General features: G+C 36.1%; 1 protein-coding gene across 4 annotated transcripts in view; it reads right to left on the bottom strand.

Annotated features, from left to right (window-relative positions):
* The window catches only part of AKAP6 (A-kinase anchoring protein 6), a 257,384-nt gene that overhangs the window by 196,943 nt on the left and 44,266 nt on the right, over positions 1–16,175 (bottom strand). For all 4 annotated transcript variants that reach the window (XM_054275178.1, XM_054275179.1, XM_054275181.1 and 1 more), the window contains exon 2: positions 13,674–14,031. In XM_054275178.1, coding sequence (XP_054131153.1) covers positions 13,674–13,988 — 315 coding nt within the window. In that variant the 5' untranslated portion in view covers positions 13,989–14,031. The remainder of the gene's footprint in view (positions 1–13,673; positions 14,032–16,175) is intronic.

Genomic DNA, 16,175 nt, shown 5'->3' with positions numbered 1-16,175 from the left:
AAGAAATCTTCACTGGAAAAAAAATTTCTTGATTTAAACCAAAATTTTGCTATGAAATTTCAACTGGAAAGTCTTCTCAAAAGCAGAACAGGCTTTCTCTCCATGATATCCACTTTGTATAAGTGACTCAAATGTGCATGACAAAAAAAAAAATGTTTTACATTATTCTATTACATTTCTGTGATTCTTAATGGCAATAAAAGAGACCAAAATTCAGATCTCTTTTCTACTTGATATTTATTGATTCACACAAGTGAAGCTATCTTTGGAGTACATCAAAGACCTACACACAATAATTCAAGGTGGGTATCAAGAAAAGTATTGCATGCATGATCTTTTCTTCTTCTAAAAGTTTTAAGATAAAATTCAAGATAAAAACATTATGATAAAATTCAATTTGTGTATTTGAAAATAGCAGAATAGGATGGTTTTATTCTCTTGCAGGTAACATAATCAAGTCTAAATACAGAAGTGGGAATGATCAAACTTAATAAAGATTCAATTAACAGATCATTTTATTATTTCCCCTAAAATTTTCCCTAAGCACCCCACCAAGTCATTATAAGCAGAAATGGAAAACATTTCAGTTACGAACAACAAACAGATTGAAAGCAAAGCAGATGAATTTTAAAAATACAGTTTTTGCTGTCTATCTCCATAATTAAAAATTAAAGTTTAACAAATGTCTCCCAAGTGCTTGTCCAATTGCCTGTATTCGCATTTATTTAATATCTTCAGAATAACTACAGGAAGAAATGCATCTATGTGAGACAAGGAGAGGTAGCAGACATTAACATCTCCTTTTGATAAAGGAAACAGTAAATATCACCCTTGGCACTTTCATTACTGTAATTTAAATGGAGTATCATTGAGAATCACTTTTTTCACTGCATACCTATGAGGTACCCCCTGGATGCAGCCTATCTTCCATTAGCACCCAGCCAGACTGAAGGTTTAATCTCTTCCTCCCTACACTTTCAAATGCTTTCTTTCAGGAAACAAGGAATCAAATGGACCTGCTTGGAGTGCACACATTGACTCCCTTGTTATTCTAGCAAACAGCTGAACTGAAAACAGCTGGAGCTGCAGATTTCATTCACACAATTCAAGCTTAGGATCCTATTGAAAAATCCTCAATGCATTATCATTACAAAGTATGAGCTGACATATTTGAAGACATATACTGCAATTCAAAGACTCTAAGTGGAGTCAGACTTCTCTGTTACAACATTTCATCATCCTCCTGACAAACCAAAACATAAGTAAGGTTACTGGAGAGAAACACTTTCTCTAAATCGCATTTCTAAAATTTCACAGAGAACAAACAGAATAAATAGGTTGAACAAGGACCGCACTTTTATCTTTTCTATAAAAAATATTGAGTTCATAATACAAAAACAGTTTTCTGAAGGATTTAATTATGAAAAACTCTAAACATGGTATTTCCTAGGAAATGAAAGGCTGGCTAAAACTGGTTTTCCTTCGTCTATTCCAAGCAATGGATTGTCACATTCTAGACATTTCTAAGCAATGGGATTACATAATTCAATTTTTTTTTAAAGAAAACAGCTGTTACATCCAATATTCATGACCTGTAAATTTTCCATATCAAGTTATTCAGCTGTTCTTTCAGTCCATGTGAGTCGCAGTGAAATGAAACTGTGCAGAAAGCCAAATAGTTTTATTCCATAGTTAAATGAATGCCCATATTGTTCCAAAGCAACAGAAAGAAAACAAAACCTACCAAAATCTTGGTCTTATCACTGCTTCAGTGGACTGGAAGCCCCTTATTCAACCCACACACAAAATCAGCACAGTATTTTGTTGCATATTTCACATTGCTTCTTTTTAGCATTTGATGTGCACAGCTGCATGTGCTATGTGTGAATAATTCTTACAGAACTTCACAGACAGAAAGAAAGGAGCGGAAAACTCACACAGAGATTTTTAAGACAGAGCACAGATAATTTTGAAGATTCATGCCAGCTCTCATAATCAGCTACCTCAAATTTAGCCTTTGATCTTTTTCACTGGTTTTGTTATGATTGTTCTGGTTTTTTCACTGAAGGAGGAGTAAATTTGGATAAAAGGAGCTGATCATTTAGAAACATGTTTAGATAATGGATATTTAGATGCTCCTAAACTTATCAAAGGGAGTTAAACAAAATCCATTAGTCTCCTTAATACATAAGGCCATTTCTCACGCTAAAATTTTATCACGCTGGGTGCATTATGTTTCCAGAATGTTGCTAAATGGATGTCTGCACCTCTTCCAGACAACCGATTTTGTAATAACTCTTACCACAAAATATAAGTGCTCATTTTGTTTTAAATAAATTGGGAACTGTAAACAAAGCAGTGAGAGAACCATGCTGCTACAGAGAGAGAGTTTGCCTTAGGGGCTGCCTGGGAGGGTGAGGGGTGATAACAGCAGTGGTCTCACCATGGGTTGAACTGCCATAACTTGCTCTTACTGCTGATTTTTCTGCCAGTTTATTCTGGACATCCTACAAGCCCCATTGTGTCTGTATGGTCTGCACTATGTCAATTGTCTGCCGAAATATTGTTACCCAGTGATCCATGTAAACCTGAAGAAGTTTTAATTTTGTATCCAAGCAAGAAGGGCTGGGATTATAGCTATCTCCATCTTCAGGGACACCCTTAATTTAAACACTGTCTCCTGCTAGTGCTATTACCAAACTGGTATTTTTCTGACATAGAGAAATAGCAGAAATTCACTGTAGATATTGAATGTTTCAAGGTAGCAGAAGTGCATATCTATAAATATGTACATAAATGCCCACATATTTGTCTGAGGCTTCTATGTCATCTTTGCCACCACAAGATCAAGCATTCTATTTTGCAAGTATACTAAACTTGACATTAGTAAAGACAATTTTTTCAGATAAATATTTTATAAAACTTGCCAATCACTATTGGTAATGCTCCAAAGTTCTGTGCATGTGATAGCAAACTTTTCCCATCCCTCCTTATTTCTTTTTCCCTCCTCAGCAGCACTAGGCAGCTCCTGCAGCACTAGATGGTGCTGCAGCACAGCTGCAGCAGAACCTGCTGCCTCTGATGTCTGCTGGACCTGAAATGTCTCACTGCTCTTTTTAATATTGAAGTTACTAAATACTATTGCCCAGGGCCTCTGGGTGTTTGATTTCTTTGTGTTAACATAAGTTCTAGCTTTCTAGGACCCTATGCTTTTTGTGGCTTTCTTGCCCACGCTGTAAAAATAGAAATAAGGAATAAGAAGAAAACTGACAGACATAATAAATGCAATTAATTACACACAAAGAAATTTTTTAAGGTTATCACTTACCTACTTTGTCTTATACAGTGAACCAAGAAGAGAAATAGCAAAGATCTTCCTACCATACTACAACACAAAATTTCTACCTTGTGAAAGTAATTTTTCTAATAGAAATACAATGAAATAAAGTCACAGAAGTAACTAAAAAAGGCACAACATTATAAATATGCTATTTACACGTTAAAAAGTAATTAAAATGTGTTACTAAACTCCCCCTTTTCTGTACTTCCATAGACTTCAACAGCTTCCCAGGAGTATAAAGTTGCCTATGTGTGCATTTGCTAAACTTTATTTAAATGTCAATTAGTTTCCTGGCTTTCTTTGTATTACTAAACACAAATATTTTGACTTTGTGTATTTCTTTTTAATTTACTTCTATTATTGTTGTATTTTTTGCTATTGTTATCGTTGCTGTTATTATTATTGTTGTGGTTGTTATTATTTCTGTTTGGCTGGCACTGCTAAGTAGACCTCCATGCACTGGGTAAATTGCCAATTGCAACTGGTTCTGCAAGAGAGCAAAGTCCATTTGCTGGGAACAGTTTAATGAAGTAAGGCCTTCAAAGAAGATTTGAAGCATCTAATAATTGCTGTTTAATGGAGAATTCTTAGGAATTCTTGTAGCTGTTTAATTTATAGTTCCTTCTCATTCATAGTATTTCACTACCAAAATTTAATCACCTCCCTTCCATAAATGCTAAAAGCTGTATTTCCTATTCAAGGACAAACTATTCAATCAAGGCAACAAAATCATTAGTCATTCAAGCACAACAACTGAATCTTCATCTTTCATAGGTGAACAAACAAAACTAAGCATAAAACCTCCAATAAAATCAGCAAGGTCAGATTCCAGTAATGCAGGTCGGTGTCAACACAAAGCCAGGGGCTGATTACCCAGATGCTGCAGGAACATACCACAACCACACTCAAAAAACTGTTTGAAGTAAAAGTAAGTCCTGCACTCTAATAACCTGTGCATTCACTGATTTGAGCATACTAGAAAACGTATTAAACACTTTAAACTGATTCTTTTTCACCCCTTTGTGGTTACAGACATTACAGAAGCCTAAACCTCAAAACAAAAATGCTCTACACAGAAGTAAGGCCCATGTGTAGCACTGTCATCTACTTCCCTCCTCCATTTTTAATGCAGTAAGTATTCTTAAACATGTGCTCTGTCAGACTCCTGCTCTCCCCACAACGTGGTGCTCCAGGTTTAAGAAGGAAGCAGGGATTTTTGAAGCAGCCATTCAGCATGGCAGCAAATGACTCAGCATTGTGCTTCAGCCAAGGACAAACAGGAGGAAGAAAATTAAAAAGGACAGGAATCAGATGGGAGATTTGGAAGACAAAAACTTTGAGAGAGAACCAGAAAACAGCTGAAAGGAAAATAAAACAGGAGAGAGAAGCTAGAAAATAAAGCTACCAACCAACAGCTAGAACATGATTTGCAACCTAACAAATAGAAGTCCCAAGCCAGTCTGCACCTGAATCTGATGTCTATTCTTGTGAATAAAGGAAAATGCATTTTTCAGATGTTCTGTAAGATACCCATATAACATGGGTTTTTCCTTGGCAATTTTCAAGCAACCTCTTTAATAACTTACAGGTGTGGTTCCTTGATTCTGATTTGCTGTCTCCTGTATCAGATAACACAATAGAAAAGAAAATCCATCTAATAATTGAGAATTGATCAAATTCACAAATCACACCCAAATGCTGCAACTACAAACCTGAGCACAGTAATTTAAATTGCAGTGGAGTCGCCATGAAGTCTTTGCTGCTCAAATGGTCAGTTTGGTGATTTAGCTATTCATTAGCTTAAAAAAAAAAAAAAAAGAAGATAAAACCAACATTGAGAGATACTAAAACTATTTCATTCATACTTAGGATCAAAACTGAATCTTGAACAGATTTGATTTGAGACAGGGAAGCTATTCTTGCAGATCTCAGCTGAAAATCAAAAGCACATCACCTAAATTGTAATGTGGTTTAAAAAAAAATGTCTTCATCACTTCTTATTCTACCTAAAGTTTGAAAGTAATACAGCATTCAGGATTTTGAGAGGTTTCTGAAAGTAAACAATCCTATTTGTAACCAGAAATGCAATACTTCTTTGGAGGAAAGAGAGTGGACTCCCTTCCCATGTATTCTTCAATTTACCTCTGTTTTAATGCCTCATACTGAACTGCTGGTCTAGATTCCTAAACAAGGTGAGTACTTTAAGTACTCTTTGAAGAGAAGGTTATATTTGTAATAATACATATGAGGTTACCCATTTTACTGTGTAAAATTTGGTATTTGAATCCAATGTATCAAAATTATTTATTTCAATTTAAGATTCTAGTCCCATGTGAAAAAGGCATCCTGTACAGATAGCAGATAAACAAATGTGCAGCAAACTGTTTTGTCTTCAGTTAAACAGTTATACCAAGCATCTGAACTATTGGGAAGTCCCCAGAAATACTGTATGAAAGAAGTGCAGATGACCTTAGCAAAGAAAACAAAGGCTAGCTACAGTGGTACCATGTCTGTACAAATCCTACTGTATTGCCTTGGAAACAGCCCTCTTCCCTTTGTTTTATCATGAGTCTTACAGTAGCTGATAATATTCTAAAGTGTCCAGATTATGAAATTCAGTTAGGGCCTAAAAATCCTAGATTTAATTAAAAGTATTTTAGCTTTGTTTTCTTCCTCAAAATACCCATGGAAGAGCAAGTAAGAATGTTTCATTTAGCATCTTAGCTCTATGATGTTAGAGCATAGTTGGCTAATTGTTTTGCAGACTTCCATTTCATGATTTTGTCTGCCTGGTTGCTGGACAGTGCTGAGATGCAGAAAGAGATGTCAGCCATACCTTTCATTCAAGCTGATTGTGTGGTGTATCAACCACACTGCTTAATGTTCTTAAAATACAACTCTATTTCTTTATTTGTGGGGCCTTTTGGATAGTTTACTGTACTCAAAAGTACAGATACTTGGCACCATTTGAAATAAAACATTTCTCCTTGACTATAATTTCTTTTCCCCAAAGAGTACTAACCATACTCTGTCACTTCAGAAGATATCATTCTGTCAGTGTATAAATAGACATACAGACACAGACAAAACCTTCAATATCTATGGAGCACAAGGTGAACTGCAAACACAGAGGTCTTACACACATTAATGGTGCACTGATGTGAACTGTAGTATCATTTCTCTAGTATTATAGGGCAGGTAATTCAGAAGATTTTCTGAGAAAAACCAGAAATGCATGAGGAATAAATGCATATGCAAGGGTAGTAGTGGCACTGTATTTCTGTTATGGTACTACAAACCTACACATACAAATACACTTACACATATATATGTATGTCAGTTATGAAAATAACATTTCATAATTTCAGATCACAATCACACTGGAAATGCATGTATAAAAATCATGTTTTCCCTAAACGTTAGCAGATAAACTATTATTAAATCTACAGAACCTATTGTGAAGAACCTTGCTTTCTTGCCTGTGGAATATCTGCATTGTTTTTATCAGAGGCAAATGTATTCATCTCTACACAAAGAGATGAAAGGCCACACCAAAAGAGAAGACTGTATCCTGGAGATTGCTTCAAGGCCCTTTTGAAGTACGGAACAACAGTGAAGGGCATGTATGGCTCCAGAGCCAGCTGAGGAGAATAAAAGAATATGGCTCAGACATTTCTGTGATACCTTTTCTCAGTCAACACAGATTAGGAAAAGGAAGTACACTGCTCAGTGGGAAAGAAAAACTGCAATGTACTACTAGTAGATTTTATATTTTGTGAAAACTTATAAATGTTCTGTCAGAACTTTGGAGGGCTTTGATTGCTGTAGTATACCACTGTAATGCAGTGCTGCTTTATGCCTTTTGAATTATGTGTGTTTTCCAAAAACAAACTGAAACACGTCCAACAAAAGAAGCACTCCATCTATTGAAATGCAAGGGTTAGAATCACAACTGACTGCATGAAAACTGCTGTCTTTCTCCAGGGAATCACTTACAGGGAGAAACTGGCAGGTATTAGTTCTCCTTTTGCCTTCTGCACAAGAAAATACATAGAACCTGTTTGTTTTGCTGACTTACTAAGCAATCACATCAATCCACAGCAGGGTTTCTAATAGTTAGCTACTGAAAAAGGGATTTCAGTCTGAGGATTTCTGTGCCTGACTGTGACTGTTCCCTTATGCCATATTAGAATTTTTGGATATCTATTATAAGTTACACATAATTATAAATTGAAAAAGTAACAAACCCAGCCCCTATAATGTCCAATAAGAAATACATCCACAAAGACTACTGAAATACACAAAGCAAGAAAGCACCTGTGAACATCTCATTCACAATGCAGATCAGAAATAGGTGACTGCCATAATACATAATATTATTCTACCTTCTAACATAGAGACTCACATAAATCATTAAGACAAAATCCCCACTAGGATTTACGTGGCATTGCTTTTGCTTACACACACATCTATATTTGCATACATATCCGTAAAAATTCTTGCAACAGTCACAGCTATGATAACAAATTCCTATCACTTACTTCTGAATAAAAATAGTTATATACTGTTGATGACTTCTCATTTTAAAATTTGACAGTACTAAATTTTACCTACACCATTGAAACAGTATTAATTTACAGTTTTCCAGGAAATCTGAACATGCAAATACTAAACACAATACATTCTCTCAGCAAATGTACTTCTTAATGAATTTGCCCAATGGCTTGACATACAAAATTTTTTCATCATAATGAAATTTATATCATTACAGCATTGTATCCAGTAAATATTTCTATTTTAATTAGACTAAGATATAGGCTAGAGGAGACTGTAATAGGTAACATCGGTGCTGGAATATGATAGTCACTTTAATATTTCTCCAGAGACCATTGGTAGAGCATATTAGCTCATTTTCTACAGTTGTATTAACATATTTTAGTGTAGGAGCAATATGGCGAGAGGAGAGGAAGAAATAATAATTTGTATTGATTCAAAGTGCACTTAGATGCATTCATGTCTTGGTGACATCTACAACAGAAATTTTGGACTAAGTACATTTCAAAAGTGTAAATATCTTAATGAAAATGAGATTTTGCAGTTTTTATTTTAGAACTAGAAGAAACTGCAAGTGGTAGAAGACCCACTTTTTTCCTCATCACAGGCAAATGTTCACCTTTTTCTTCCAAGTCTCCTGACTGCTGAACAATCTAAATGTCTATTTTAGGACAACTTCAACACCTCCACAGCACTGCAGATGCTGCTGTACCCATATCTACAAACTCCCTGAATTACACATCACCCTTCTCTGTGCAAATATGTCACTGAGAACTAATGAATGCATCTCTATCCTTAGAAAAAAACCCACAGGTTGCAGAATTTTTGCTCAGTGTGTCGTTACGTGTTTGCTTTTCAGAAACTCAAGCTGATTAAAGGAGCTATTCATATGGTCCCTTGCTTTAAGGGAAGGGCTTAGATACTCCACGCATGGTTCAAAATTCCTTTCCAAAGGCTATGTCTATGACCTCAAGTGAGTCTATCAGGTAACGTATGCATTTTCTTTTCTCTTTTTTTTTTAATCTGTTTTGCCTAAGCCTGGATGGAATATCCAGTGCTGATGTTCTACCCCTCCAAAGAATATTCAAAACCCTTCGTCACAAGAACACTAATTCCAACATGTTTTACTGGTCACCTTTCCTGCCTCTTCAGAAAGAAAGTCCAAGCTTAAAAGGGTCCAGAATGGTGTCTGCAACATTTTTTAATTATTCATTTCTCCTGATAAATTATGCAAGCAAGATCTTCCATTATCTCTGGGGCTACCAGTTAAAGCTTCTCCAGCTTTTAGCTATTTTTATTCCCTTGATACATAGAAAACAGCAGACAAACCAAACAGTACTCACTTCTCTACTCAGAAACCAGTAGGAACCTCTTATTGTTTCTCAATTTTTTCTACTTTTCATTAGCTCCCAACTCTTTGAGCCTCTTATTTTATTCTAACCAGCAGCTTTTTATCTTAATTTTATCCAGCTTTCTTTAGAAGGCAACTGAGTCTCCAGTAAAATATATCTGCTCTTTCTGTGTTCACAAAAAGCAGAGTCCTGCATCATCTTTCTCAGCTGTCATTTAGCTTAGAGATGTCTAAATACCACAAAAACACCTCTTTTGCTCATTTCAGTGTAAGCATTCCGCTGCGTAAAATTTTGCTTTTCTGAGCTCAGACTGCCATAAATCCTGACAAGTAACTTTGCACCTAATTAGTAAACTTAATTAGTACCTAGAAAATTGGCTCAATAATCACTTTCATCCTTGGAGGCACCAACCTGGTAGGCAAGTGAACAGCCCAGGATGGCCCTCTGCACAGAATTGGCCTCTGTTTATGTTAGATAAAACACAGCAAGGGATTTGGACAGTTTTTGAGGGATGTGGGGAAAGTGATTTTTCCTCTCTTAGGCAGAAGTTAGCCTAAGAGCTACAAAACCAAGATTACTTTTACAGGTGTGCTGTTATTGTAATAGAGCACATTAAGATGTGGCAAACAAGTCACATCTTTTTGCATAAAAATTTCAGTCTCAGCAAGACTGTAGAATTGCCAGACAAGTTGGAAGGTTTCTAAGCAATCTGATTGTTTGACCAGATAACATTTGAGAAACACAGATCTATTTCTGCTATTCCTCAACTTTTTTCCAAATCAAGGCATATGCTCAGGCCACAGGGGAAAACTGAAAATTTTAAAAATGTAGGCCTACTAAGCTGTTCAGAAAATTTTAAAAAGCTAATTAAAGAGGAGGGGAAGAGAAAGATATCCACTGTACCCTGGATTTTACATATTTTCAACATGCTCAAAGAGTAATGGTAAAAGGAATAACCTCTATCTAACTGCAGATAAAATACATTCTAATACACTTTAATATCTTTAAGATCTTGTTTTGATAATTTCTCACACTGTCCTCTTAGCCAGGATTTAAATTCAAGGAAAAAAGCAACTAAAAAGTCCTTGTCCCTCAAAAAAGTAGAAACAGACATAGTGAAAGGATAATGGTTACAGGATGCTTGATCTCTATCCAGAGTTCATGAAAATTTTCTGGTAGGAGTCAAGAGGAAAAAGGTGAGAGATTCAGTCAAAAGATGTTTGTGACTGACCCAGGCATCCTGGAAAAAGATTACTGAAGTCTCTCTACTTGGAAAGAGAGACAACAGCAGTGTCTGCAAAAAGGACACTATCATAGCATAAATTGTGTTTGCTTCTATGTCAATAAATGATATATGGTTCAGATACTAAAGTCGCAAAGCGGGGGGGAGTGCTAACTCCAAAATAAGTTCTAAATTAACAGACATCTCAGATACAAAATATTACACTAGATAATCCCAATTACTCTTTTTTTTCCCAAAAAGATAGAAAGCAGCTACCAATAGTTTGAAACAGTAAACCTTTCCTTGTGAGAGTTAAGGGATATAAAGTAAAGCAGAACAGGAGCTGAATCCAAGTTACACCTCAGAAGGATTCCAAGAAAAATTTTGCTGTAAAAGCAAATATATTTTATTAAAAGTATAAAAAACGTAATGGATTATGAAAGCATCTCAGCATTTTAAGACAATACAAGGACACAGACAGCACTTGTATATTTGCTTGTAGCAAAACCATAATTTTTAAAAATCTCTTTTACAATATTCACAATTGCTAACAGCTACAGAGAATGTGTTAGAGCAATGTAAAAGTATCATAGAACAGCTTGAGTTAAGAGTGATGCCAGATGAGGGACTAAAATAGGACATTCTGGAATCTGAAGAGTTACAGCTCATCCAACTATCTTCCTGAAGCACTCATGTGAAGCTGAGCTTTCCAGGAAATTTCTCAAGGGACAATATAAGAAAAACCCCCCACTCATGCTTTGTGGCTGGTTCTGAGAAAGGGCACTGCAAAAGTGAGACAAACAAGTATTTTCAAAGGATCAGTGGTGGGTAGTAAAGCCCTAAGTCACGCAGCATGAAAAGAGACCAGCAGCAAACATCAAATCCCTAGGGAACAAGCCACAATAAAGAAACAATGCTCTTGACTACAGAAAGAGCAGAAGCACAGACAGATCTGCAACTGAGATATTGAGTAAATTTTCACAAGAGAAAGAGATGATCTGTGTGCTGAGCAATTTTTCCAAGGAATAATACAAAGAGTCTGCTGTGGCCTGGATCCCCAAACCAGCCTTATCACCACAAGCCAACTGACAGGCAGAGGAAAGAAATCAGTTCTAAGCATCCAAAACAAATAGAAAGATTCATGAAAATAGAATCAGACATCTCCTGGCTGAGGAAAACAAACAGCGAGAAAATGAAAAATTGTTTGTCTTGCTGCTACTTTTGCATTTTGAAAATTATATTCAGAAACCATGATGTTATAGAATTTTATCCAGTGTCTATATAATTCATTTTTCCCATTATGATTTGGACAAAGGAGCAGAAAGAAGATTTCTTAAATTTGCAGATGAAAACAATAAGTGTGCTTGGAGGAGATACTTATGGAATGAGATAAAAGAAAAAAAGTTTAAGAATAGACAAAAGTAAAATCCTACATGTAAAATTTCATGGATAAGCAAGAGGTGAAAATACCACATTGTGGGAAATGAGATTGGGAGCTGCAGTGAATTACAAGCTGAATTTGAGTCAATCATCTCCTGCTGTTTTGGAAAGCAAGAAAATGCTAAACTGGTATGTATTGTTTGAGAGATATGTGAAACACTTTTTCCAGTCTACTCAGCAATGGTAGTAGAGCCCACTGTCAGGCCTGGGCACAACAGTCCCAGAAGGACACACATCATTGGGAAGTAGCCCCTCAGGAATATTGCCAGAGGGCAGAAGAAAAGCAATATCTGTATGAGGATGTAATTGGATTTTTTGTTTGGTTTGGATTTTTTGTTTTGTCTTTTACTTCGTTTTTGTTATATACTAGATAAACTATTCAAAATTTATCCAAAGTCCATGTTATATTATACCATATAAAATAATTTCACAGCACTTGTTTCTACAGTCATATTTCTTTTTGTCTGTATAGAGTTTTACAGGTCAGCAGATTACAGAAGTTCTGTATTCCTAATGTGTTTGTTCAAACCTTCCTTCATTTGTTTACATAGCTAAAACCCTTAGGACAGTATTTTATGAACTCCCATTGACTCTTGTGACTTCACAAATAAACTCTACAAAGAAGAAAAAGCATGAGGAATGCTATTCATTCCCTGACTCAATTTATAACTAAAATGTATTAGTGGACATATGAGGGTGAGCTGTATGTACAGAACATTCCCATTTCATAAGCAGGCACAAATCAGTTCTGCTTGTGCTTTGAACCAGCCCAAAGCTGGGTGCAAACACCACCCACAAGCTCCACAGAGCTCCAGTTTCAGCTCAGCGCTGTCCTAATACAGCCACAAGCAATTCCAGATCAGGACTAGCACCAAGCCCAGCAAGACTTCTCATGCCTGCCTGCAGAAATCTCACAGTATCTGCTAAAAACTTACTGCACATTGTGGATTTAGTCCTTTCTTTTTGTCAAAAGCTGGCAATGCCTATCCTAATTTTTTTCAAAAAACAGTGGGACCATTAATAAATCAAGATCAGCTCTCTATTTGGTTAGGATTTATTACAGTACCATCACTCTGGTTGGTGTTAGTATACAGTGTTGTATTTTAAGACAGCTTACAGCTACAGTCCTAAAATAAACACAAATAAAATACCATTGCACTGAGTGTGAAGGAAGACTGTGTTCACATAAACAGGCTTCAGAATGCAACTCTGAAGACAGCTCACTCTGAAGAGATAACATTTGTGCTATTTTTGGAGACTGCTACCCTCAAAAGCATGCTTCATTTGCTGCAGCAAACCAGGCCATGCAAATGAATATACACTTATGGTCCCAGGCATTAACTATTTGAATTTTGCCTTAAATTTCAAATGAGTGGCTCCATTTACTGGAATGTTGGGAATGTTATTGGAATTTCATTTGGGAGTTTTAGATACAGAAGCCCATTAAAATCAGTGGGAATATTTCTGGGCACTTGTGAGATTGCCAGTCAGGTTACTGATAATGTCTTTTTGCTTGCTTTTGGAAAATGAACACGTTCATGAATATGGTTATGACTGTTGAATTAAGTGATGAGCAAATAACGCTGCAAAAAATCTAATAATTGAGTAGTTTCTATTACCTCCCTTAAAAGGATTTATTCAATTTTTAACCCAGGCTGTCAGATATGCTTCAGCAGTTAGGAAAAGCCCTTTTGTTGATTTTACTGACAGCAGAGTTGAAAGAGACACCTTCCCTGAGAATCCTGTGATACAAACCCCACCATACCTTGAGCTGCACCAGGTGCACATCCACGTGCTTGCTGTCCGAGTCCTGCTGGACGGAGTAGGTCAGGTCGCGCACCCTCTCGGACGTCATTCGCAGCCAGGTCTCGATCTCCGGCAAGTGGAGAACAATCTTCCAGTCAGCCCCCGTGTGCAGAGGAGGGGGCTTCTCATACTGCTGGCCAGAGTCCAGGTCCTTCATGACGTCCCCTTCCCCTTCTTGTTCCACCGTGGGAGTCATGTTTATGAGCATGGGAGAGGCATCAGATGGCATGGGATCCAGTTCTTGTGTCCTCATGGGAGAAAGTGCTACATCCATGGCTAGCGTGTCAAAGCCTAAACCATACTTCTTTCAAAACCAGCTGCAAAGATAAAAAGAAAACACACCATTGTTTTGAGACCAAATTCAGCAATAAAATGCTCAGAGACAAGGAGTAAATGATAATGTCTGAGATGTATTGCACATCTAAATAAATTCTTCACCCTAAAAATCTATACTGAATTTCAAGACCAAATAGATTTTTTCAAAATAACTTTGTTGAACATGATCTTTGTATGAGTAAAGTAACGACTATTGCATTTCTCTCATTGAAATTTCCAATCGTAATTTTTCATCTAATTTCCAATCACCTTGGAAATTACAGTTTTCATTAATGAAAAGTATGTTCTGATTTTTTACAACTGTAACATAAATAAATGAACATTGACAAAGTCAGCAGAACTTTACTGAACTCCACAAGTTAATACACAACTGGTATCCATAAATTAGCACATATTGGAACATACTCCTTGGCCTGAAATTTAAGACAAAACACAGAATATTTCAAGATTTATTTAAATTTCCCTACTGTCCACTCAGCTATTGATCATGTACAACAAAAAATTTGCACGGAAACTTGAAGCAATTATTGAGGACACTTGGTTGATTTCTTGATTTTCCTTTTGAACTTTAAATTCTAGTAGTTTTGTTAGATTAAGAACTGTTGCAATAAGCAACAATTCTAACAAGACATAGCTATAATAATTCCCAAGGTCAAAACATGTACCTAAAATTAAAACATCATCTTACAAAGTGACTTTATGAAAGGCCAAATGCTGTGTCATGAATATACATTTACGAAATCCACTGAAAAACGTCAATAACTAAAACATTTTACTTTGTACTTCTTCCTCTTTATGTTCTAGTTACTTGCGTACTACACATGAAGAAGGCTGCCATAAAATCTATGCATAAAAAAAACAAAATTCAAAACCACAAAAACAAACACAAAAAAACCAACCCCAAACAACTTTATTTATTTAACATTAAATCTCTAAGACCGTAGAAAAAACCAGGCTTTTCACTGTTCAATTAACACTGTGACTACTGAGTTATAATCCTAAATATTTCATGTGAAGTCGCAGCATCCAGAGACTACTCCTGCAGGCAGTGAGAGTAGCAAAGAAGTATACAGTCACAATTTCCCTTGTCATAGCCAGGAAGGACAAAAAATTATATTTTATGTTAATTTGATTGTATTTCCTACCCTGCCACTACTCAGTAAATCAGTGTTTGCACATCTATCATGCTCACAAAACAATACATTAAAGTTATACTAAATAATAACACTAAATATAAATTTGGTACTTCAGAACAAAAACTTTAATCATTGCAATCAAGCAAAGGAAATTAAAGAAGAATCCAAATATTCTCACTGCCTGCTGTAAACTTCCAACTCTTTTAGCTTAAATTTTGAAAAATCATTAATTAAAATGTGTTAAATAAAAAGTTCTGCAGCAAAGGTGGCTGAAAGTCACATTTCAGAGTGCTGAGTATTTTCTAAGTTCATCTTTACATTAATCTCTTTACATTACCTATTTTTCAGCTTAAACTCTGTTGCCATAGGTACTCAACATAAATTGTTAGAAAAAAATCAGTGGAATAACATTTTTATCTAAGACATTGCTGATCATAGCCCCAGTTCTAAAGCACAGAATTCACCCAACAGCTGAAACTATGTCAACATTTTAAACATATTCTTCACATTTTTCCTCCTGAAAGTGAAAGTTTGGTGAAACACAGGTGGTCCTTATTTCTGCGTGTTTACTGTTAAACTTGAGAACCAGAGAAACAGCTGTGAATCACTAAATGATACCGAAGCACAGGAAGAGCAGTGCTTGCTTCCTAGGTTTTTCACAAAAAATAAAAAAAAAAAAAAATAAAAAAAAAATCAAACAAAACAACACTGGCACTCTTGCAGAGTTTTTCAGTATGACTCAGCTCTAGTAAGGACATTAAAGCAATTAGCAAGGAGAAATGAAAACATGCTCCTGCAGAAGCAAACACAAGCTGCTGCATGCTGCATGCAGAGCACTTCCAGCTTTCATGCACTGAGTGGGCAATTAGCAGCCATTAGGAACCTGCTGACCTGGCTTTTGTTACGGCGCGCTTGACTCTAAGAGTGGCTCTCCAGCATTACAGCTAATGCCTCCTTAATCCCAGCAGCTCTTACAGTCAAGTCCTTTG

This window comes from Melozone crissalis, unplaced genomic scaffold, assembly GCF_028551555.1.
Source record: "Melozone crissalis strain CALT ecotype California unplaced genomic scaffold, PUWL_Pcris_2 ptg000018l_1, whole genome shotgun sequence".
Classification (NCBI taxonomy): Eukaryota; Metazoa; Chordata; class Aves; order Passeriformes; family Passerellidae; genus Melozone; species Melozone crissalis.
Note: the sequence above shows the minus strand (reverse complement) of the source record. Positions and strands in the feature narration are given on the sequence as shown.